This window comes from Eptesicus fuscus, chromosome 12, assembly GCF_027574615.1.
Source record: "Eptesicus fuscus isolate TK198812 chromosome 12, DD_ASM_mEF_20220401, whole genome shotgun sequence".
Lineage (NCBI taxonomy): Eukaryota > Metazoa > Chordata > Mammalia > Chiroptera > Vespertilionidae > Eptesicus > Eptesicus fuscus.
Genome location: NC_072484.1, coordinates 32,454,333 through 32,478,055, shown reverse-complemented (window position 1 = coordinate 32,478,055; position 23,723 = coordinate 32,454,333). Strand labels below are relative to the sequence as shown.

Genomic DNA, 23,723 nt, shown 5'->3' with positions numbered 1-23,723 from the left:
CAGTGGGAGAGGTAAGTGAGCTTCCAGTGTGTCAAAGCCTCTTTTACTTTGGGTCTCTGTTACATGCATCCAAACCCTAACCTTAGAAATTAATATTAGCACCTACTATGTGCCAGGCATTGTAAGCGTACTCATCTCAGTATCCTCAGGGCTCAGCATAGAAGAAAAAAACGTAGGCTTAAGTAACTTGTTAAGTAACTTGTCCAAGGTCACAGAAGTAGGAAGTGGCCAGGGGAGAGCAGCCCTGACCTGGACCTGTCATCACTAGATTCCCGCCAGCAGGTCTGTGATGGCTGCACTCCTTGTTTTACAGAGAGCCACAGGACACTGCTAGAACGTGGCAGCGATGAGCCTGGCATATTTAAGGGCAGGGCATGTCTTTTTCTTGCCTCCTTCCGGCCTACGGCTCTTGGAATGTGGCTGTAAGGCTGGAGCTCTGTGACATGGAGCTGTGGAATAACGGAGCTGGGTTTGAATCCCACTCATGTACTCTGTGACCTTAAGCAACTGGCTTAATCAGATATTTCTGGATGTTTATAAGGCTTAAATAAGACAAAGATAGCATCAATAATGTGCCTGACACATGTGGGTGCTAAATAAATGTTGGCCCCTGTCACAGACAAATTGGGACGAGTCCCAGTAACCACCCAGAGGAACTGGGAGAAAAAACAGAGGGAGACAAGGACCTGTGAGGCAAAGGGGAGGAGGGAGGAGGTTGGGGGTGGGGGGTCTTACTCCTTTACTTCCACCCATCCCGGTCTGTGGCGAAGGACATCCATAAGAGTGTTCATAAGAGTGGTCTTGAACCGGATTGATGCTCTCTGCTCTCTGAAAGACAAGGCAACAGGACACTTGCTGAGGATCAACTATTTCTCTAGGATGGTCCAGGGAGAGGAAAAAAAGGGGACGGAAGAAAGGTCAAGTGGCATACCTGGAAATGCCAAAAAGTAGAATGACTGAATTTCAGAATTTAGCATATAACATGCAACATTTAAAATAATCAAATTGAAAATTATAGCATATTTGAATCATTGAAAAATAATAGCAACCATTTTATTCAGTGCCTACTATGCGCCATGCCTAACCCTCATAATTAATGATAAGTATTTGCAAATCCCCTTTTCTGGCGCTCATCCTGAAAGATGGAGCAGATGTGCTTCTCCCTATTCCTTCTGTAAGTACAACTAAAACCCCACGACACTATATAAAAACAAACAAAAGAAGTCTGTAAGACGAATAGAAGGTAGACCAGCTAGGGACTTTAGGACCCAAAGAACAGAAGGGTGGTAAATTTTCTGCGTGGTTTATTTTTCTTTTGCTTTATTTTGCCTCCTAGATCCCAGATGTAAAAACAAAATGTTTAAACAGACAAATACCAAGTGTTCATAAGAATGTGGAGAAACGGTAATTACCCTACAATGCTGATGGGAGTGTAAATTGGATGAACCTTTGGAGAGTAATTTGGCATATTAAAGCCATCAAATAACATTTCATACTCATTAAACTGGCAAAAATCTCAAAGTCCAAGTTCTGGCAACAATGCACTAAAATGGAAATTCCTCCCCTGCTGGTAGAAGGCCCTTTGGAGAACCACGAGGCAGTATTGAGTACAGCTAACTATGCACATACTCTGCACCCAGCAATTCCATCTTAGCCCTATACCCTAGATAGACACCCTACATATGTTCTAAGCAATATTTGTACAGGGGCGTTCCTTAGTAACTGTTAATATTTTGTATGGAACTAACCTGCAGCATATACTGTTGGTGGTCCGCCCTGTCCCTTGGACATTCACATTCCTGCGCATGCCAATCAGAGGGCTTTCCACATCCAGCACCTGTAGCTCTTCGCTGAGGGCTTTTCCTGGCTCTCCAGAGTCTGCTCAGCTAGCTCTTGGAGCAGAACTGAAGTACCAGGGAGTTAACTGCCCTCCCCCAATAGCATATAACCAATGACGACTAGAGTTGATGGATAAGTCCTCCAGCTCTCCCATCACTTAGTTGGGTTAAGTCTGCACTGTGTTCTATGCTTTCTCCTAGGAATCCCAGTGGGATTGAGCCCTACTTCCCCACAGCAAGAACCTGTCAATAATGTACCTTTTATTGGTTTCCTTCCTTTAGCTGACTCACTTCCCTGCCAGTGCTTATAGAAATCACCTTCCAGATAAACGATTTGTCCTCGAATCCTTGGCTCAGGGTTGCTTCTGGAGGAAACCAATACTAAGACACAACCTATATGCCTTTTAACAGGAAGTAGATAAATAACTTGTGGTATACAATGGGACATATGGAGTAGTTAAATGTATCAGACCTACATGCACAAATATGATAAATACTGAAAATATGATTTTGTGTTACAAAAGCAGGATGTGTAATCATCACAGTATAATGCCACTATGCAACGTGTATTCTTAGCCACTCATGCAGCTAGGGGTGTCCATGTCACACAGTTCTGGTCAATAAATTAAATATATAAGGCTGATAAGGAGGGTAGGTTCCTGGGAAGCTTTGTGGGGTTTGTGTGTTTGTTTGTTTTTTGATGTTTTGATGTGTGTGTGTGTGTGTGTGTGTGTGTGAGAGAGAGAGAGAGAGAGAGAGAGAGAGAGAGAGAGAGAGAGAGAAAGAGAGTGGGGAGGGCTTGGGGTAAGTGGGGAAGAGGTATTGTGTCTTCCCTCCCCACTTCTTCCCATCTTGATCATGACCTGAAGGCTGGAGCTGGAGCAGCCACTTGGTGTCCATAAGGAAAGGATCAAGACAGTCACAGAGACACTAGGTCTGACATTGTTGAACTCCTGCACCAGCCCTGCAGATTTTATGTTATGTGAAAAAAAATAAATACAATATTTTAAAGCTGCTATTAGTTGGGTTTCCTGTTACTTGTAGCTAAACACATTTCTAATTGATATCTGCCCTAATAAAATATGTGGGTGGATCCTGTTAACTGACGTGCTCTTTGTTTTGTGGGGAGGAGGAGTGGGTGTATAAATTTAGGGCCAGGATCTAGAACAGAGCTGAACTGCTCTGCATAAGAAAGTGAGAGATTTGACATTGATGGATTGAGTCAGTATGGTGAGAAAGAAGGCAAAGATGGCTGCTGCACGAGAGAAGACCACACGATGGTGGTATAGCCAGGAGGGACTTGGGAGAGAACAAAAATAGATGATGAAATGAAGAATAGAAATATCTAAAACATTTGCCATGGTGTGCACAACGTAAATGACCCCTTCTAACTCCCCACAGAAACATTCAGCAAAGTCTACATTGCTCACTCCTGCTCTGTGCAAATGGATTCTATTTAGGAAGTCTAAAAAGATGCTGAGTTAAAAAGAAGTCTAAAAAGATGCTGAGTCTAAAAAGAACCAGGTTACTGATGCAGAATGAAGCAGAAGATCAGGGTGGAGTTGACATTTGAGTTATCAAGTCAACTTCACATGGTTGTTAAAGGAGGAGGGAAGGCGTAGTTACATATAACATGGGCCCTGGAGTCCAACTTTGCTACTAACTAATCCTATGGTCTTGAGCAAGTTGCATAGCCTCTCTAAGCTTCAGTTTCCCCATCTATAAAGTGGTCACAATAGTAGTATTTACTTCAATTGTGGTAAGGACTCAGTGAGATAATTCAGGTAAAGTGACTAGCCCAGGGCCTACCACATGGTAAATGCTCAATAATTGTTTATTATTATTATTATTATCATCATCATCATCATCATTATCATTATGATTATTAAAGTTAAGAAGGAGGAGTGGGAAGGAAGGAAATTATTTCTGTGTTTATTAAATTGGGTGGGACCACTTACCGTTCTTTTCCCTTTGACAATCCGTAGCCCTTGTAGTTTTGATTCTGCAATGAGAAAGGAAAAGTGATACAACTAGTTTTACACGTCCGCCTTGCCTTCCCAGTTCCACTTCCTGCCAATATTAACATCCTCAAACCATCAGATTCAACACTGTCCAGATCCTCCTGAGACAGTAAGGTCATCCTGGCCAAGTTCTCATTGGTCACCATGTGGCCAGCAACCTGGTCCTTGGAATAAATCCCCAAGTCCCCAAGTCTCACCTCCCTGTAGACTTTCTCCACAGGCATGACCAGTAGAGTGAATACCTAGTTTTCAATGCTCCAAAGGTCCATCCTGAACCCCAGTTTTGAGGGCTGAGCACAGCCATATCTGTGAGAAGACCTTCTACTCTAACCTTGAATGTTTGATTAGATCCATGATTCAGGAGAGAGCTGGGTCAAAGCCTCAGAGAAAAATTAATTTCCTCCACCCAAAATAGACCTTTCAAATTCTCAAAGGGTGGTGGGTATTATTCTGCTTCTACCATACAGCTTGGCCCTCAGCCCTGGTATGACTGAAGGCAGATATGAGAAAAGAAATCAGAACTGGTCTTGTGCAGGATGACCTCTGCAGCTTGGACAGACTTGTCATCTGCATTAGTTTTCTATTACTACATGACAAATAACCACAAACTTAATGACTTAAAACAGTGCAAATTTATATCTCACAATTTATATGGGCCAAGAGTCTGGGCATGGCTTAGCTGGAGCCTCTGCTCAGGTATCACAAAGCCACAATGAAAATGATGACCTGGGTTATGGTTCTCATCCAGGACTTGGGGTCCTCTTCCAAACCATTTAGCAGAATTCAGTTACTTGGGGTTGTGGGACTGAGGTCCCTGTTTACTAGCTAGCCATTGGCTGGGAACTGCTCTCAGCTCCTAGGGAGTGCTGGTCCCCAGAGGCAGTTCACAACATGAATGCTTGCTTTCTTCTAGGCCAATAGGAGCATGTCCTCTGACTTCCAACTCTTGTCCCTTCAAGTTAGCCACAATGGAGTCTCATATAACCTATTGTAATTATGATAGCAACTATCCAATCAAATTGACAGGCTCCGCCCACACTTAAGGGGAGGGAATTACACAAGGTGTGTATGCTGGGGGTAGGAATCTCAGGGGGGCATCTAGAATTCTGCCTACCACACCATTCTACCCCTCAAAGAGCTGTTGTTGGAGGACTAATGGGAGGCTGCTCTACAAAATTGGCAGAAATAAGCTTATCCACAGAAGTAAGTTAAAATCTTATCCCATTCATCCATTCAAGCCCCTCCAACTGCCCCAGAACTAGTTAAGTGTCCTAGTCTTTTTTTATTACATTTTTTATATTCTCTGGTGTTTTCAATTCCATTTTCCATATGTTTACCTAGCTGCTCCAGTCTTTGATTGAAAAACTTTTCATTTCCTCACTGAATTGCATTGGCACTTCTGTCAAAATTCAATTGACTATATATGTGGGTCAATCTCTAGTCTCTATTTTGTTCTATTTACTTATTTGTCTCTCTGAATGTCACTACCACACTGTCTTAATTACTGCTGCTTTCTAGTATATCTGAAATCAGGTGGCATGTCCTCCAAATTTTTTTTCAAGATTGTCTATAATTTGGGGGTCCTTCCATATAAATCAGCTTGCTAATTTCTAAAAAAAATAGTATGTTGGGATTTTTTTTTAAATCTTCACCCAAGGATATTTTCCCATTGCTTTTAGAGTAGAAGGGAGGGGGGAGAGAGAGAGAGAGAGAGAGAAACATCAATGTGAGAGAGACACATCGATTGGTTGCCTCCCAAATGTGCCCTGAGGTGAGGAATGAACCTGCAACCCAGGTAGGTGTCCTTGATCGAGAATCAAACCTTCAACCCTTCAGGTTCTAACCACTGAGCCAGGGCTAGTATTTGGGATTTTGATTGGAACTGCATTAAATCCAAAGATTGTTTTGGGAAGAAATGACATCATAAAGTACTGAGTATTCCAATCCATGAATATGGTCAGAATCTCCATTAATTTAAGTCTTCATTAATTTCTTTCCACATGTTTTCTAGTTTTCAGTGTATGTCGAACATTTTAAATTTTTTCATAGTTATTTGATTTTGTAAATATGTTACATTCTATGACCAAGGAAATTAAGGTTGCAGATGGAATGAAGGTTGCTAACCAACTGACTTTAAAATATTGATTAAACTGGATTATTTGGGATTACCTGGATAGGTCCAATGTAATTACTCATTTTTAGTTGTGAAAGGGAATTAAGGAAAGGAGTTGCCATTCATGAGAGGTGGAACACGGGATAAGAAGCTGGTTGGAGTGGGAAGAGCTAGATTCTAGAGTAACTAATTTATTTCTTTGGGTCTCTCTTTTCTCACTTAAAATGGGGGAGATGGCCTATGAACTCCTAGAGATCAGGATTTCACCTTGTGTCCCCATTGGCCAGCACTGTATTCCACTGGATGGATGGGTGGGTGGTGGGGTGGATGGATGGATGGATGGATGGATGGATGGATGGGTGGATTATGAATGGATGAATGGGTAGGCAAGCGGGAGATGAGGCAAACAAATCTCTAAGAGCTTTTCCAAGTCAGGAAATCCGAAATTCTGAGCTTCCCCCCGAGTCACAGAAATCGCTGAGTACAGTTCGAGTCCTACAGTTTTGTAAATTTCCCGCCAGCCGGTCTGGTTCGGTGGACTCGCGCCGAGACTCCGATGGCGCGCGGCATGCCGGGACTTGTGGTCCTTTCTCTGAATGTATCATTTTTGCTCACTCCATCGGAATCCTTCCGCGAGGACCCTACATTTTTCAATCCCTCCGCAGCTCCCCTCCCTCTCTTTGGGGACGAAGAAAGCGCCAGGGTCCTGCTGCACTCCTACCTTCGGCCGTGACATGACGCGATTCCTCAGGGCCCGATTCAAACCGCCACCTCACCCGGCCGGAGCCTTCGCGTCCTGTTGCCAAGGCGACGGAGGGGGTGGGTGCCCGGATCCGCCGCTCTGATTGGATGGTCCTAGAGAACGCCTTCTGGAGCGGTCGGCCGGTCCCAGAGGCGGGAAGTCACTGCTCGCCCCTGCGGCCCAGACCCCTCCACCACCGCACAGCTCTCCTCTCGGCCCCGCGCCTCCGCAGCGCAGGACACTCCCGGCCAGAGGCCGCCGCGGGCATCCACGGCCCAGGGCCTCTTCCAGCTGAACTTCGCTTGACCTGAGAGCGCCGAGTCTGAAAAGCCAGCTTTTGGAAAATGCAGTGGCCCTATGTTTCCTTACTCCGGCCCTCACTGAGTCACCTGGTCAGTTAGTTGATCAGCTGACAACGCTGCCAGTCACTTGTGCTCTCTCCAGTTATGCCAGCACTCACCTCCACGCCTGCAGTAGCCACCTACCTGACCGGCCTACTAGTGACCTCTGTTGCCCTACCCATTCCGGTTTCATTCTCTGCACAGCAGCCAAAGAGCTCTTTCAAACACAAATCCGATCTTCGTTCTCCCCTGCATATAACCTGAAGTGGCAACTTATTGATCACTGCCCTCTGTACTGGCTCCCTGTCCTCCCCTTCTTCCCCTTCCCACTCCACTACCTGGGGATCTATATACCAATCATAGCTGATTAGGAACTATTTTTTTTAATTTTGTTATTTTTGTATAGCAACAAAAAATATGTTAGGTGGGAATATGTCTAACAAAATGTATGCAAGATATTTCATTAAACAACAAATTCTTATTAAGTATCTACTCTATGTTATGCCCCATTCTTGACTCCGAGATACAGCAGTGAACAAAATCAACAAGCATCTGCCCTTGTGGAGTTTGTATTCTCATAGAGAAAACTGCAAAACATTGAAGGACATTAAAGGAGGCCTGAATAAATGGAGGGATATACCATGTACATGGATGGGAAGACTCAATATCAACATAAAAATGTGTATTTTCCCAAATCCAATCAGGAATTTTGAGAGCTCTTGTCAAACCAAAATAACAAAGTGTATGTGTTGAGGCAGAAGACATCTCCCTGCCTATCAGTCCCAGTATAATGCAGGGAGAGGCAAATATCAAGGGAATACAATGGGCGATTCTAGAAACAGACACTGTGTGTGTGTGTGTGTGTGTGTGTGTGTGTGTGTGTGTGTGTGTGTGTAATAGAGGTGGCATCATAAACTAGTGGGGAAAGGATGGAGGACTCAGTAAATGGCACCAAGGAACTGGCTTTCCTAGGAATGAAAGATAAATGCCTAATTCAAGTGGATTAAATAATAAATATGGCAAACAAATATTTCAGACTAATATATATATATATAACATTTTATTATCTCAGGGTGGAGAAAGAGTTCTTAGATAAGCAGTAATACAGGGTGTCCCAAAAATGTATATATACTTTGATTAATTATTAATTCCAATGGGTTAAATCTGAAAAGAAAAAGCATCAGTTGAGCTATCAGCTGTTATGTGTGTATACATTTTTTGGGACACCCTGTAAAGCACAACTCATAAAAGACAAAACTGATCTATGACTCTCTTGAAATTTAAATTGCCATATAACAGAAGACATTGTAAATTCAATTAAAAGACAAGCTATAGCCTTGGCCGGTGTGGCTCAGTTGGTTGAGTTTCATTGGGTGCACCAAAAGGTTGCCAGGTTTGATTCTGGGTCAGGGCACATGCCCAGGTTGCAGGCTCGATCCCCCCAGTAGAGGGCATGCAGGGGTAGCTGATCAATGTTTCACTCTCACATTGATGTCTCTCTCTCTCTCTCTCTCTCTCTCTCTCTCTCTTTCTCTCTCAAAATCAATTAAAAACCTTTTAAAAATAAAATAAAATACAAGCTACAGACTAGGAGAAAATATCTGCAACATATGTAACAAAGGACTAGTACTCAAAGAACTCCTACAGACCATTAAGAAAGATTCCCCCCAACCTGCAAGAGAAAAGAAAAATGGGTAAAAGATATGAATAAAGAAGTTTCAGCAGAATAGCTAATAAGCAAATTGAGATATGTAAATATAAACAATTATAAGATGTGATTTTATGACCAGCTATATAAAAATAAAAACATATCAATGCCAAGTGTTTATGAGCATATTAGGAAATGGGAACCTTTATATGCTACTGGTATACTCACACTTTGGAAGGCATTTGGCAATATTTTGTAAAGTTGAAAATGCACACACACTGATTTCAGTACTTAAGCACCAACTCTATGCTATTGGCTGTCAGCTCTCCAAATACAGCTATACAACCCATGGACTACCTATCATTTTGCCACAAAAGTGCAACTTGACAACCTTTTCTAAAGAAATTCTCATAGGTCATATGTATAAAGATGTTCTTTGCAACATTCTTTATCATAGTGGAAAATTAATAGAAACTAAATGTCCATTACTAGGGTGATAGATGAATAAAATGGGGTATATTCTAATAACAAAATATTACATCGTGATAAAAATGTAAGATTCAGGTTATATCAATAAGAAAATATCCTCCAGACCTATTTTTGAGTGAATAAAACAAAGTTGTAGAATGATAAATATTTTAAAGGTTACAATTTGTATTAATTACAAACACATATAAAAGCATATTCTATATATTTATGGGTGTATAGGTATTTAAAAAATTAAAATGTGGACTGATAAACTACACACCAAATTCACAATAGTGGCTGCCTCTGGGAAAGAGGAGAGAGGAAAGGGAACGTCAACTACTTCAAGTTTACTTGCAATGTTTTGTTTTATTTAAACAACACACTTGGAGCAAATAGGTCAAAGTATTCTTATCTGGATTTGTTTGTTTTTGGGTTTTGTTTTGTGTGTTTTTTTTCCAAACGAAAAACACACAAGCCATAGTAATGACCGAAAATCAGCACTACCATAGAGGAAGCTTAGGATGCTTTGGGAACACATGACAGTGGGGTCTAACCGATTCTAACTGGGTCCAGCAAAGACTGCTGGGAGGAAATGGGAGTTAGCCTGGAGAAGGGGATGGGAAGAGCATTCCAGGCAGAGGGGATAGCCTGTGCAAAATGAGAAGTCAGAGAGAGGGAAGCCGGTTTGAGGAAGGAAAAACAGATCAACGGCCAGGAAAGAGTGGAGAAGAGGGGAGAGATGAAGATGCTAAACCTGTATGTGTTCGTTTCCTTTTCTACAGATGTGGAAACCGAGCCCTAACAATGGGAATAGAGCCCAGGCCTCCTAACTCCCTGCCAATTGCTCCATGATAATTATAATGGTATGCAGTGTCTCTTTTAGGTACCTTAAATGTGTCCTCTCATAATCTCATTACAGACCGAGAGGGATTTTTTTTTCCTTCCCATTTTACAGATGAGGAAACAGGCCCATAGAAATTAAGAACTTTGCTCAAGGTCACAGTGACATGAGCCAGATTCCACAAGGCCTTGTGTGCTATGCTAAGCAGGTTGGACTTTTTCCTAGGGGTATTGGTGAGTGCATTAGGTTCCTATTGCTGCTGTAATTACCACAAACAACGTGACTTAAAACAATATAAAATGTATTCGTTTACAGTGTTGAGGTCAGAAGTCTGAAATGTGTCTCTCTAACCTAAAGTTAAGGTGGCGGCAGGACTGGGTTCCTTCTGAAGGCTTTGGAGAGAATTGGTTTCCTTGCTTTTCCACCTGCATTTCTTGGCTTATGGCCCCCTTCCATCTTCAAAGCCAGCAATCATACCATTCCTCTGCTCCTGTCATCACATGCCCTCTGACCCTTATTCCCCTGCCTCCCTCTTTCAGTTATAAGGACCCTTGTAATTACATTGGGCCCACCCAAATAGTCCAGGATAATCTTTCCATCCTGTGGTCAGCTGATTAGCAACCTCAATTGCGTCTGTAGCCTTAATTCTCCCTTCCCATGTAACATAACATAGTCACAATTTCTAGGAATTAGAGCATGGACATCTTTGGGGGATCCATTATTTTTTCCACCATAATGTGCCACTGAAGGGTTTTTAGCAAGGAAATGAAAAGATGAGGCCTGCATTTTAGTATCTTTTTATTATTGGCTTTACTAGTATAAAACAGTCACTTCATGACTTATTTACAGCAAATTGGGCTTTGCAACAACTTAACACTTTCTAAGGATAAGCAGTTAATAGTTATTAAATGTGTTCAATCTAATAAGTATATCTGGATGTTTGTTTGTTTCCAGATCTTTTAACCCAATAGAGAGTTCTTTTGTACATGTGACTTGATTATTTTCCCAACAACCAAGTAGGCGTTCAAAAGACTGTTGTAATTTTGCCTTTATGGATGAGGAAACGGACCCGGGGGAATTGGGTTGCCTGCCCAGGTTCACAGAGCTGCTAAGGCCAGGGCCGTGGTGAGGGACTAGTCTTCAGGCCAGTTATGAGCAGTTCTTTATGTCATCCATGGGTAGGGCATTCTGGGAACTCAGGTCAGATATCAGCATGTCTTTGGTGCAATTTTTTTATCTATAATCCGGCATTCAGTAAGGATTTGTTGAATGAATGAATAACTCTGCTTTCACTTCTGTGGCACAGGTGGTGATTTTCAAGGTGGGAAAACCATCACCTCTTGCCCGAGTGGCCACAGTAACCTCCTCCCTGGCCTCTCTGCTTTGCTCTCTAACCCACACTCCAGATAGGAGCCAAAGTGATGGACTTAAGATGTAAATCAGGTGACATGGCTCCCCCAGTTACATCTCCCCATTGGCTTTCCATCATACCGAAAAGAAAACCTAAACCCCCAATATGGCCACACATGATCCTGCACACTCCCCCCCTTCTCTCCTCTCAGCCTAACTCTTACCACCTCCCTCTGGCTTCCTCCCCTCCAGTTCCACTGGCTCTTTCCAAAGGCCAACCTTTTCCCACCTCAGAGCCTCTGCCCATGCTGTCCTTTTTAAAAACTTTTTTTCATTGATTTCAGAAAGGAAGGGAGAGAGAAGAGAGAAAGAAACATTAATGATGAGAGAGAATCATTGATTGGCTGCCTCCTGCAACCCCCCCTCCCCGACTGGTGATTGAGGCCACAACCTGGCATGTGCCGTCACTGGGAATCCAGCGTGACCTCCTGGTCCAAAGGTCAATGCTCAACCACTGAGCCATGCTGGCTGGGCCCCCCACATGCTGTTTTTTCCTGCTGGAAATCTCTCTACTCTCCCCCCCACCCGGCTCCCCACTCCCCACATCTCTTTCTAATCTTTAAATAGCTGGGTCCTTCTTCTATGTCAGGTCTCAACTTTAATGTCACCTATTTAGAGAGGCTTTTTTTCACTTTGGTTTCCTTCATAGAAAAGTGTGACCATTTATAAATGCTTTATTTGTCCACTTGCTTATTTTGTTTGGACACCCTCCCAAACCTGAGGTGTCCAGTCTGTAGTTAGCAGACACATACGGCTATGAGGCGTTTGACATGTGCCTGGTTTGAATCGGGGTGTGCTCAGAGTGTAAAATACACGCTGAATTTTAAAGACTTCATACCATAAAAAAAGATGTAAAATATGTCATTAATAATTTAAAAATACTGACTACATGTTGAAATAATAATACTTTGGCTATATTGGGTTAAAACATCATTAACAACCTGTTTCTTTCTACATTTTTAATGTGAAAACATTTTAAATTACACATTTTAAATTACAAATACTAAAACATTTTAAATTACACACATGACTCACGTTCTATTTCTATTGGGCAGCGCTGTTCTAGACTGTTAGCCAATGGAGATAGGAACTGTTTCCCTTTCCTACCTGTGTGTCCCCAGTACCTACCATGTAGTAGGTTCTTGGTGAGTATTGTTGAATAATTTGGTTTTCATGAGAACTCTGGGCTCAGAGAGCGCTGAGACAGGCAGCCCCGTGTGTGCTGTGAATTTGAGGAGTCAAGAAACACAGAAGCAACGGTTTTCTTTTTCTCCAGCCATTGCATTTCCAACAGGTTCTGTCAACCCTCTGTCCTTATCTGTTCTGACATTCCTCGCATAGTCACCTGCTGCTATAGATGGGGGAGGACAGCTGGTTCCGCTGCTTCTATTTCAGTCGCTTAGGAGGTGTCTGGTCTCCGTCACTTCATGTTCTCCAGCTTTGGTCCTGGGAGCAGAAGGGCTACCCTCAACACCCTGAGACCCACAGAAAGGGGGGCTGGGACGCCAAGGGGGCTTTCCCAGGGCCACCCAGCAGGCCAGAGGGGAATAGGGCCTGGAACCTTGGTCTCCAGAACCACTTTCCAGGACTCTTGCCTCCAGCGACATCCTGTTGTAGTCTCCTTTACTCGGAGGGGCCAGGGGGCTGCAACCCTCCCCTCACCTCCCATTCACCTCTGACTTCTTGGGGGCCCTAAGGACAGGTGTGCCTGGTCCCAGCAGAACTGACCCAAATGGCACCCTCCACATAGAGGTCCAAGTGGTTGGGATGAAGAGATGGGAGGGTCGATGGGAGGATGGATGAATGGATGGAGGATGAATCAGGGAATGAATGAACTGAAGGGTGGGAGACAGATGGCTGTGTGCGTGGGGCAGGAGGATGGCTGGCTGTTAGGATGCCTGCATGGGGAGTGTGGCGGGACCGAGGGTTACAGTTGGAAGGGATTGCCCACTTCTCTCGTCTCAAACAGAATCTGAAGAACACGGGACCCATAGCAAGCAAAGTCCAGCCCCCCATCACTTTTCTGCTGGAAAACCAAGGCCCACGGAGCCAAGTGCTGTGCCCCGGGGCCCGCTGGGAAGTGCGGGCCGAGCGGGAGCTGGGGGCTGGGTCCCCAAGCCCCTGGCTGCGGGCTCCCGCCCCCGCCGGCCCGAGCCTGACGGTGCCAGTGGGCGGGGGGGGAGCGCCTCGCCCCCGCCTCCGGAGGCCTCGGCCCCACGCGGCCCCAACAAGCTGCCGTTGTCCCGTGGGCCCGGGGCCCGGCACACTGGGGCTTTGTCCAGTCCCCCGCCGCGACCCGCGGGAGGGGCCCCCACATGACCAAGGGGGTAGGAGGAGCCTGCGGCGGTGGCAGCGGCGGCGGCTCCATCATTTCCCTCCCTGGCCGGGGGTCGGCGGGCGGTGACGGCGGCTGGGCCGGGCTGGGCGCGGCCGCGGACGCCGGGCCCCCTGCTCCCCGCCAGGCAGCCGGCGCCGGGCCTGGGCCATCGCGGCAGCTGTGACCCGAGCGCTTTCGGGGCTGCCAGCTGGGGGTGCGGCCGGACCCCCGGCCCGGGGATCATGGGGAATGGCATGACTAAGGTAGGTGGGCGGGGACCGCGCAGCCCGCGCCTGCTCGCCCCCCGCCCGGGTCGCTCTGCCCGCCTCTGACCTTCTGGCTCCCGCCGAGTCTCTCTGTGTCTCTGTCTCTTGCTCCCTGTGACTCTGAGATCGTATTTCTGTGTGTCTCCCTGGAGCTGTCTCTCTGGGGCTGTCTCTCTCTCTCTCTCTCTCTCCTTCCCTCCCTCCCTCTCACTTTCCCTCCCTCCCTCTCTCTTTCTCTCTCTCTCTCTCTCTCTCTCTCTCTCTCTCTCTCTCTCTCTCTCTCTCTCTCCTGTCTGTCTCTGTAGCTGCCTTTTCTGTGACTCTTTCTCCCTGTGTCTCTCTGTGGCTCCCTGTCACTCCTAGACTCTCTCTCTCTGACTCCCTTGCCTCTGACTCTGGACTCTCTACCTCCTCCTGTCCCTGCCTTCCCACTCCCTCCTCCTCAGAATTCCCGACCATCCACCCTGTCAAGTCCACCTCCCCCTTCCCTCTCCCTGGTCTTCGTGCCCTCCCTCCTCTTTCCTCCCACCCCCACCCAAGGCAGCCTGCCTGGTGCCCCCTCGTGCCTCCCCAACCCCTCTCACAGGGTCCAGGCCCCCAGAGGGACAGGGCCCCCTCTGTCCTGAGGCTCAGACAGCCTTCATGGGATGGAGAGCGGCTGCGGGCTCCAGCTAACAGGGGTGGGAAGGGCCCTGCTCCCCTACCCCGCTGACCCTGCGGGCTCACCCTGCCTGTCTCCCCTGTAGGTACTTCCTGGACTCTACCTCGGAAACTTCATTGGTGAGCACGGCCCACTCTGCCCCGAGGCCATGGCACTCTGCCTGCCCCAGGCCCATGCCTGCCATTCATGCTCTGGCCCACGCACCTCCTCCTCGGAGGCGCTCAGGAATGGGGCTGGGGGCAGGGAAGTGATGCCAGGCTGGGAGGGGGAAAGAGCTCTCGAGGACTAAGGGGTAGGTACGTGGGTGGGGAAGTGTCTCCAGGGCAAAGGGCTCAGAAGGCTGGACGCTGGGCAAGTCTGCAGGTGCTCGGAGCCTAGCCTCTCCCTCCGCACCAGACCAGCACCTCTAAAGGTGCTGACCCTGAGGTGCGGGCTTGAGGTCTGTTTGCAGAAGTCCTGGAGACTGGGCTGTACCTCAGGAACTCCACTGGTCAGCCCTGCCCACTCTGCCCCAAGGCCTTGGCACTCGCCTGCCCCGGGCCTGTGTTCAGAGACAGGCCGGTCCAGGGTTTGGGGGGCCCGTAGTGAGAAAAGTCACGTCCATCTGCAGAGTCAGAGAAAGCTTCCGAGAGGGAGGGGCATCTGAACTGGGATAGGCCTTCCCCATCACCCTGTCCCCCAACGGCTTAGGTGCCCCCCTCTCATAAGCCCTGACCCCCTCCACCCTGGAGCTACCTCAGCAGCACATGCCACATTGCTTTCTGAGTATTTGGCTAAATAAGGTCCAAATTCCCATGAGGGCAGAAGCCAGGACTGCACATAGTGAGCACTCAGTAAATGTGTTGAGTGAGGATGTGGACAAATGGGGACAGAGGCGATATGTGTCGCATACTTTGATTATAAAAGGTCTGTATATACTGGCAATCCAGCCCCTAGAAATGACCTCTGATAGCATAGGGTGTGGGCCTGCCCCCAGGTCATGTTTCATCTCTTTGTCGATGCAGATACCAGATTTAAAACAAAAATGGAAACCTATTCTGCATGTTGTTCTGTCGCCTATATTTCCCATTTAATAATGTATTGTGGACATCCTTGCACATCAGCACACACAGATCTGCATAGTATTCAAGTATGAATATGCCATTTTTTACCCAGCTCCCTTTTGATGGACATTTAGTTTGTTCCCACTTCTATTTCTGGTGTTGTTACTGTTATAAGCAGCACTGCAGAGAATATCGTCCTCTGTACACAAAACTTCATGTGAACAAACCCTTCTGTAGACCAGATTCCTAGAAGCAGAATTACTGGGTCAAGGCTATGCCGGGAAAGGGTGTTTGCAATGGAAAGAATAGCACGGGGAAGGCGGGGGAGATGCTGGGCTGTTAACTTGGGGGTGCCCCAGAGACAAGACTGAAGCCTAGGGGTGTGGCAGGACCTGTTATGCCAGGAGCAGGAGGTGGCCTAGGAGCCGAGACCAGGCAGAGGGTCCGCCAAGGCGGAGAGGGTGCGGTGAGAAGGAGAGTTGGGCAGGGAGTTGCCTCTCACTTGGCCATCAGGAACACATAAGTCATACCTGCCAGACTGGCTTAAGATTCCTGTTTCTTTCAGATGCCAAAGACCCGGATCAGCTGGGCCGGAATAAGATCACACACATCATCTCCATTCATGAGTCACCTCAGCCTCTGATGCAGGTACTCCTTACCCCCATCCCAGGGCTGTGCATAGATTGGGGAGGGGGCTTCAGATACCCTCCCCCCCGGTGCCCATTTATCATGTACCTACTATGTGCCAGTCCTTTACTGCCTTCCTGACCCCCTGACCCATGCTCTCTCATTTGGTTGAAAACGGGCCTCTTTTACATTAGCATCCCTGTTTGCCAACTGAGGTAAAGTAATTTGCCTAAATTCACACATCCAGGAAGTTGAGCTAGAATTTGAACACAGGCCATCTGGCTCCAGATGCCTCCACTGAGCCATAACAAGGCCCCCACCTGGGCTTCCCACTGCCCAGCTGAATAGATGGCCCCAAATGGATGGTTCTGGGCTCTGTGTTTCGTTGTGGGACCTGGAGCTGTGACTTTGCCTCTCTGGGCCTCTGATCCCTCAGCTCTACCTGCCCCAGGGGGCTGTTGTGAGGGGGCAAATGGGCTGTGGGATGGTGAAGATGCCTGGCACACTGTAAAGCGTGGCTCCCACAGAAGCAGTTGGTGCTGGAATTATCGAGTCCTGGGGAAAAGGAGGTGAGGGTGTTTTGACCCAGAGGAGGAAAGCAGGCAATCCAGACCACATGTGCTGAAGTCAGGAGGCCTGCGTTCACATCTTCACTTACTCTCTCTGTAACCTTGGGTATAGGACCGTGGTCGGCAAACTGTGGCTCTTTGGCCCCTTGAGTGTGGCTCTTCCACAAAATACCACGGCCTGGGCAAGTCTATTTTGAAGAAGTTTAAGTTTAAAAAATTTGGCTCTCAAAAGAAATTTCAATCGTTGTACTGTTGATATTTGGCTCCGTTGACTAATGAGTTTGCCGACCACTGGTAGGACGTCACCTCTCTGAACCTCAGTTGTCTGACCTGTAAAGGGAATTTTATGAGAGTACTGACCTGACTGAATTGTTGCAAGGCACACAATAGGTGCTTAACAATTTACAGCTGATATAATACAAAGTTAATCATACCCATCGCATGAACAGAGACCCTTCCTCCTTATCTGTTAGTCTCAGTCACCCACTGGAGGTAAAGAACTGGGGGTGGGAAAGGGCTCTGAAGATCTGAGATTCAGACCAGGTTCTGTCACAGATTTGCTGTGTGACCTTAGGCAGGATCCTTTCCCTCTCTGGGCCTTAGTTTCCCCATGTGCCTGATTTGATTATTTCTGAGAGCAACATCCAATAATCTATGATTCTCAGTGTCATTCAAAGGAGAACTTTTCAGGTCAATGGAGTCTGATTTTGCTTTATAGTGCAGGCTTGTTTTGAAGTAATTGGAGTACGCAGTCACCAGATTGCATGGGGAAGGTTGTGAAGTCATGAATATATTTACTAATGAAATGACTGCTTGTAAAATGAATCCCTGCTCCAACAGCCCTCCCCTCTTCTCCCAAGCGTCTCTCCTGCTCCACCCATCAGTGAATTTACCAGTCAGAGGTTGATTATGCCCTGCAAATGCAAGGCCAAATGTGTTGCAAATGAAATTGCAAGCCTTGCAAAAGATGCAGGATGGAGTGACCTTGGTGAAAGTGAGTTGCAGAAAAGCTGGACTCTCACATGAAGCCTTTAACAAACGAGGATGTGGCTGGGGTCCCTTAGCCACTGGCCATTGGTGGGCCAGATACCTGAAAAGAGCCATTTGAATATCCAACAATTAAGACAAGTCCTTGAGAAAAGTGACGAGGTTCTTGGAATGTGGGCAAAGATCATCCTTATGAACTTATGTGAAGGTGAAGCATGAAGTGGAGGATGCTGGAACAAGTTTGTTGGAAAAACTAGTGACAATACACTCCTTGATTATTTTCATAATTAGCACAAATGTTATAACCACAATTCGTGAAGTGTAAACTTATTTTCATAATTTTTGTTTCTTTTCAAGAAAATGAAATCTGCCGTGCCCTTCTTACTATGTAATGTTGTAATCCTCCTTTGGAGGGGAGTCACTCTAAGTGGCCCTTTCCTGGCTAAAAGAAAGGTCCCTGGATCCTTTTTATCAGGTTCTTAGAAGGTTCTAGAATCACTGATGGCCAGAGCTGGGAGGTCCTCTTTGAACAGAGAGGACAACTGTGGCCCAGAGAGGGGCAGGAACTGGGCTGGGGTCAGGAGGTGCTTGCGGGCCCAGGCTGGGGTAAGAGGGGCAAACAAGCCCCCCCGCCCCCCGCACTGCCTGTGTGTGTTTTGTACTTTCAGGGCATAACCTACCTTCGCATCCCAGTAGCCGACAACCCTGAGGTACCCATGTAAGTTCCCCGGATGGACCGACCGATGGATAGACAGCTGCCTCCTGTGATGGTGGGAGGGAGGATGGGAAGTGGTGTGAGGGAGAAAAGAGAGGACTCAGACCAGAAAGCTGTCCTGGGACCCCAGCACAGATGGTCACCCAGCCCCAAGTTTGACTCTGTCTCAGCCACGCCTTGGTCTGGGCCCCTGACCAAGACCATTAACCTCCCAGAGCTGAGTCTCTTCTGCTGTGAATTGGAGAAAGTGCCCCGACTCACAGGATCAGCTGCACCAGCGGATTTGGAAAGTCAGGCTCAGCTGGTTCCTGGCCTTGGCGTTAAGATGTCTGGGTTCTGGCCAGGCTTTGCCATCTACTTGCTGTGTGACCTTGGACAAATCACTTCCCTTCTCTGAGAGGGACAGTGGGGGTGTGATCAGCATCAAGGAGGCTTTCCGAGATCAGATGGCATGGGTTGAGGATCTAGGATAAGGCCTGGAGTATAATGGGGGCTCAGAACCCAGGATTTCTGTTCATGTTAGCAGCAGTGCCTCCAGCCTGGGAGGGGCCCGGACAAGGCACCCCTGCCCCTCTGGAATCTTGCTGTCAGCCCCATTGTAGACCATCACTGTTCCCAGTGATTGCAGACCCCCAGAGGAAGGGGACCCCTGTGTCTCCTCCCACCCATTTCCTTTAAAAAATCAAGATTCTCCCTCCCCTGTGAAAACAGGGTCCCCAGGACACATTGGGGAGGTTCTCCGGCCTCTGTAGTGGGATCTGCCATGACTGGCCTCGCTTTATTGTTTCACACACATCCCCAGCTCAAATGACAGCACTGGCCCCTACTCACTGCACGCACTAGCTGACCTAAGCACCCCCAGGCTCTTTGTCTCTTGCCATCCCATAAATGGGGAGGGGGACAACTGGGAGACATCCCCCCAGTGCTCCCTCCCTATTGCTTTCTTTTCTAGCAAAAAGCACTTCAAAGAATGTATCAGCTTCATCCACTGTTGCCGCCTCAACGGGGGGAACTGCCTTGTGCACTGGTGAGTTAAGAGGGGAGCGGGGAGAAAGGAAGTAAGTGACTGTCCTGTACCCCGAACACACACTCATCCTATGGGGAAGGGGGAACGTGTGGCAGATCTTGCCCAGTTGTCACAATGGCTGACCATCTACCGTCCATCTGATAGAAGCTGAAAGGGGGCCTCAAATCAGGGCTCTGTCCTTCACCAGCTGGGAGGCCATGGCCAAATAGCTGTTTCTCCCTGAGACTCAGTTTCCTCATCTGTGAAATGGGGGAAAGAATGCTGACGTGATGGGCTATTGGGAGGGACAGGTGAGGCCATGCAGGTAACCAAATACCCACCAATAGTTCTAGCTCCCTCCCCTCCCCTCTAGGCATTTGAGCCATAGTAGTGCAGGGTAGTGGAGAACCTCAGGCTGGGAGACGGGACCCCCAAGTCTTCCCAGGAGCCCCTAGCCCAGTATAAGTCACTCATTTCATAACTTCTCACTGAGCACTGACCCTATGCTGGAGCCCCAGCCACAGGAACAGCTACCTGCAGCCTTGTCTCTCACCCGCTCTCCCTCCTTCCCCCGCTCAAAATGCACTGGCCATCTCCTTGCTTTCCAAACCCACCAGGCTCCCATCTCCTGGTCTTCCTACATACTGTTCAAGACTCAGCGTGGTGTCACTTCCTTAGGAACAGCTTCCCTCATCCTCCCCCTCCCCCTCTCCCCACTAGATTAATATCTCTTCCTATACCATCTCCTAGCCCCTGGACTCATCTTCTCATCTTCATCATCACCACCTGAAATCGTTTCCCTGGTTAGTGCCTGTCTCCCCCAACCATACTATAAGTATCAGGATGACAGAGACCATCTCTGTTTTACTTCCCACTAGATCCCCAGGATCTGAAAAACAACAGAGGATCAGTAAACATTTATTGAATGAATGAATGAATGAAATGATGTTTCACTCAGGACTTTAATGTGGAGGAATGCCTGGGGATTCTCCAGGCAGAGGGAACAGAATGGGCAAAGGCCTGGAGGTGGGGCGATAGGTCCTGGCAGGTTCCTTGTGGTTGGAGCTCAGGAGGCAAGGGTGGGAGAGTGGAAGTGGGGATGGGTTATCTGGGGGGCACAGAGAAGACTGGGCCTTCCCTGAAGCTTGGGGTGGGGTAATCAGCTTTGCAGGCATCTCTCGAAGCACCACCATCGTGACAGCCTATGTGATGACTGTGACGGGACTAGGCTGGCGGGAAGTGCTTGAAGCCATCAAGTCCACCCGGCCCATTGCTAACCCCAACCCAGGCTTTAGGCAGCAGCTTGAAGAGTTTGGCTGGGGCAGTTCCCGGAAGGTAGGGACTGGGGCAGGGGCTGGGGCAGGGTGGGAGGCTCTTCCCACTGGAGCTGAGCATTGGTTGGAAAGAATTTAGCCCTGGCAGGTTTGCTCAGTGGTTAGGACACCAGCCCATAGATTGAAGGGTCGTGGGCTCAATTACTGGTCAAGGGCATGTACCTGGGTTGTAGGTTTGATCCCCAGCCCTGGTCGAGTCGGGGAGAATGTGGGAGGCAACCAATCGATGTGTGTCTCTCACATCGACGTTTCTCTCTCTCTCTCCCTCTCTCCCCCTCTTCCCTTCCACTCTCTCTAGGAATCAATGGAAAAAATATCCTCGGGTGAGGATTAACAAAAAAAACAAACAAACAAACAAAAAATAATAATTTAGCCTCTGCTTCAGACCTGGCAGAAGATTTTTCTGGGGTCTCAAACGCATGGCCCTGGAGCTAACATAGCCCCCGGGTGTATTTTGTTTGGAGAGCTAGATGTTTTCTATTTCATTTAGAATCTGAATGCCTTTGGGCCAGACTCTGGACCCGACAATTTGATCAGGTCCCACAACTACCAGCTCTACCTGCCTGGAACCCGAAGGGCATTTGAGCGTTTGGGCCCCTTTGGAGACAAGTGTCCACCTCCTACTCTACCCCTGGATCCTTGATGAGGCCAAAGCAGTCCCTTCTCTTTTGCCCAATGGGCAGATGGCACGTGGAGATATCAGGGACTGGGGCTTCCCGGACCACCAGGGAAGAGAGACAGAGAGAGAGAAGCAGCAAGTGCAGGAAGGCGCTCAGCAGGTGGCAGGCTGGCACCCCGAGGCCTGTCTGCAAGGCTTTAGGACAGAGGCAGGCAAAGAAGAGGCCCGGTGTGAGTGGAGTTCTGTGCAGGGGGGAGGGGTTGATGGAGGGTCACTTTGGCAGGTCTGGAAGATGGAGTGTCCTAAAGGAAAGTGGGTTCAGGGAGAGGGAAGGGACTCATGGAGGGGCTCCGTAAGGGGGGATGGGAACGCAGAATGGAGGCTCAGGGGACATTCGGGAAGGGGAGGGGCTTAGCGAGGTGTGGGAAGCTCGCCCAAGGGCAGAAGCTCTAAGGATCGGGGAGGGGACCGGGCCGACGGCCTGGCACCGACCGAACCCCTACATCCCCACCCCAGCTTCGCCGGCAGCTGGAGGAGCGCTTCGGAGAGAGCCCGTTCCGCGACGAGGAGGAGATGCGCTTGCTGCTGCCGCTGTGCAAGCGCTGCCGGCAGGGCTCCGCGACCTCGGCCGCCTCCCCCGCGCCGCAGTCCTCGGCCTCCGAGGGAACCCTGCAGCGCCTGGTGCCGCGGACGCCCCGGGAGGCCCACGGGCCGCTGCCGCTGCTGGCGCGCGTCAAGCAGACTTTCTCCTGCCTCCCGCGGTGCCTGTCCCGCCGAGGCGGCAAGTGAGGATCCCGCCCCTCTTCCTCCTGACGAGTCCCCTGAGGGGGGCTGTCTGGGCCTCCCACGGCCTCCAGGAGGGCCCAGGGCCCGTGGGCGCCCCGCGGCGGCCTGATCCCTGCTCCTGCCCCCGCTGCCCGCCCTGCTTGTCTGCGGTAGCGCGTCCTCCTCCGTCTAGGCTTCTCTGCGTGGGGCCAGCCTGCTGCAGTCACCTGGTGCCTTAGGCCTTGGGTTGGAGGCGGGGGCACGCGGCCCCTCCTCTTAAAGGCGGAGGGAGTGGGGTTGGACGGGCCTGCAGGGTATTAAAGAGACACAGAAGCGGCTTTCCTGAGTGCCTCCCGGTTACTGAGCAAAGGTGGGGCAGCAGGACGCTGCCAGGGGCCGGGGGCCAGCAGGAAACAGGGGCGGGAGGCCCTCTGCATCCCCTGGGGCCCGCGGAGCCTGCCGCCCTGGGTAAAACTGCAGCCCTCTGGGCTGAATTCTGAATGCTGCTCTGACACTCCCCCTCCCCCCACCCCCCATTTCTCCCCAAGCCTTGGTCTCCCTCCTTCTCTTTGAATCCCCTTCCCCTCCCCACTCTCCTCCCTGAGCCCCCTCTTCCTCCTCCAACTCCCCCCCACCCCCTTCCCTATTCACAAATACTAGCTGGTAAATGCCTCCCTCACGCCTGTCCTTTTGCATACACGAGTTCACTTAATCCCGGGGCAGGCAGCTTGCCAGAGGACACACAGCTAGAGTAGGGGCGGGTGGCAGAGGGTTGGTAAGAAGCAGCTCTTTCTGGTTTTGGTGGTTACTGGAGAGGAGGATCCACCCCCAGCCGGTGGGAATGACCCTTCCCACCTAGAGTTTAAAGGCCAGGCAGCCCAATAAAGCAACAAATTGACTTCAAGGATGAGCAGAGGTCATCGGAGCTGCCTTTTCCTAAACTGAAATTAACCCAGAGTTGAGAGGGCTCTGAAATAGCTACAATAATATAGCCACTGGCATGGGGCTCTTACTGTGCACCAAGCACTGTGCCCTCGTGTTGCTGATATTCTGGTGGGAAAGACATCAGATAGATGGATAAACAAAAGGAACGTAAGTCAGGGGGTGAGGGAGTGAACTGTCCTGCTCTCTGGGGAGAAGCATTCCCCGGATGGCTGGACTCAGCAGAGTGCAGGGAGCCTGTGGTATCCTGGCTAATTGGGGGGGTGGATTGGGGGTGTGCCACCATCCACAGGGTTAAAAACACCATTCTAATTCTATCGGTACCTTCCCCGACTTAAACATCTCTGTGGCCACCCATGATCATAGGACAAAGCAAACACCTTGATCTGATGTTCCAGGTCCTTCATGATGCTCCCCCTGCTTCCACCATTACTTTCACCACACTGACTC

At 48.8% G+C, this 23,723-nt stretch overlaps 2 protein-coding genes across 8 annotated transcripts in view; one reads left to right on the top strand and one right to left on the bottom strand.

Moving 5' to 3' along the window:
- TTLL9 (tubulin tyrosine ligase like 9) overlaps positions 1 to 6,754 on the bottom strand; it is a 36,490-nt gene extending 29,736 nt beyond the window's left edge. For 3 of the 4 annotated variants that reach the window (XM_008141237.3, XM_054723909.1, XM_028144628.2), the window contains exons 1-3: positions 6,694 to 6,754; positions 3,797 to 3,840; positions 736 to 828 (exon numbers count right to left, since the gene is read on the bottom strand). In XM_008141237.3, the coding sequence (XP_008139459.2) occupies positions 736 to 828; positions 3,797 to 3,840; positions 6,694 to 6,708 (152 nt within the window). In that variant the 5' untranslated portion in view covers positions 6,709 to 6,754. Of the gene's footprint in view, positions 1 to 735; positions 829 to 3,796; positions 3,841 to 4,503; positions 4,526 to 6,693 lie in introns of those variants that run through there. The other variant, XM_054723910.1, reaches the window with a different exon arrangement.
- On the top strand, positions 5,008 to 22,673 carry LOC103285579 (dual specificity protein phosphatase 15). 4 transcript variants are annotated; one of them, XM_054723911.1, is made up of 8 exons: positions 5,008 to 5,062; positions 14,752 to 14,785; positions 16,275 to 16,357; positions 18,561 to 18,610; positions 19,560 to 19,634; positions 20,777 to 20,948; positions 21,246 to 21,270; positions 22,083 to 22,673. In XM_054723911.1, exons 1-8 carry the CDS (start codon positions 5,015 to 5,017, stop codon positions 22,568 to 22,570), a joined length of 975 nt encoding a protein of 324 aa, XP_054579886.1. In that variant the 5' UTR covers positions 5,008 to 5,014; the 3' UTR covers positions 22,571 to 22,673. The 4 variants fall into 4 exon arrangements, with proteins under 4 accessions (XP_054579886.1, XP_054579887.1, XP_028000433.1 ...); XM_028144632.2 differs by lacking the exon at positions 5,008 to 5,062 and adding an exon at positions 13,657 to 14,002; XM_054723912.1 differs by lacking the exon at positions 21,246 to 21,270 and having other exon boundaries at positions 22,083 to 22,448.
- Positions 22,674 to 23,723: the final 1,050 nt, after the last annotated feature.

Coding starts and splice junctions, on each gene's coding strand:
- LOC103285579 (XM_054723911.1), top strand. CDS start 5,015: ATGGGAGGCTGCTCTACAAAATTGGCAGAAATAAGCTTATCCACAGAA. Junction 5,063..14,751: donor AAATAAGCTTATCCACAGAA/GTAAGTTAAAAT, acceptor TCTCCCCTGTAG/GTACTTCCTGGACTCTACCT. Junction 14,786..16,274: donor CTACCTCGGAAACTTCATTG/GTGAGCACGGCC, acceptor TGTTTCTTTCAG/ATGCCAAAGACCCGGATCAG.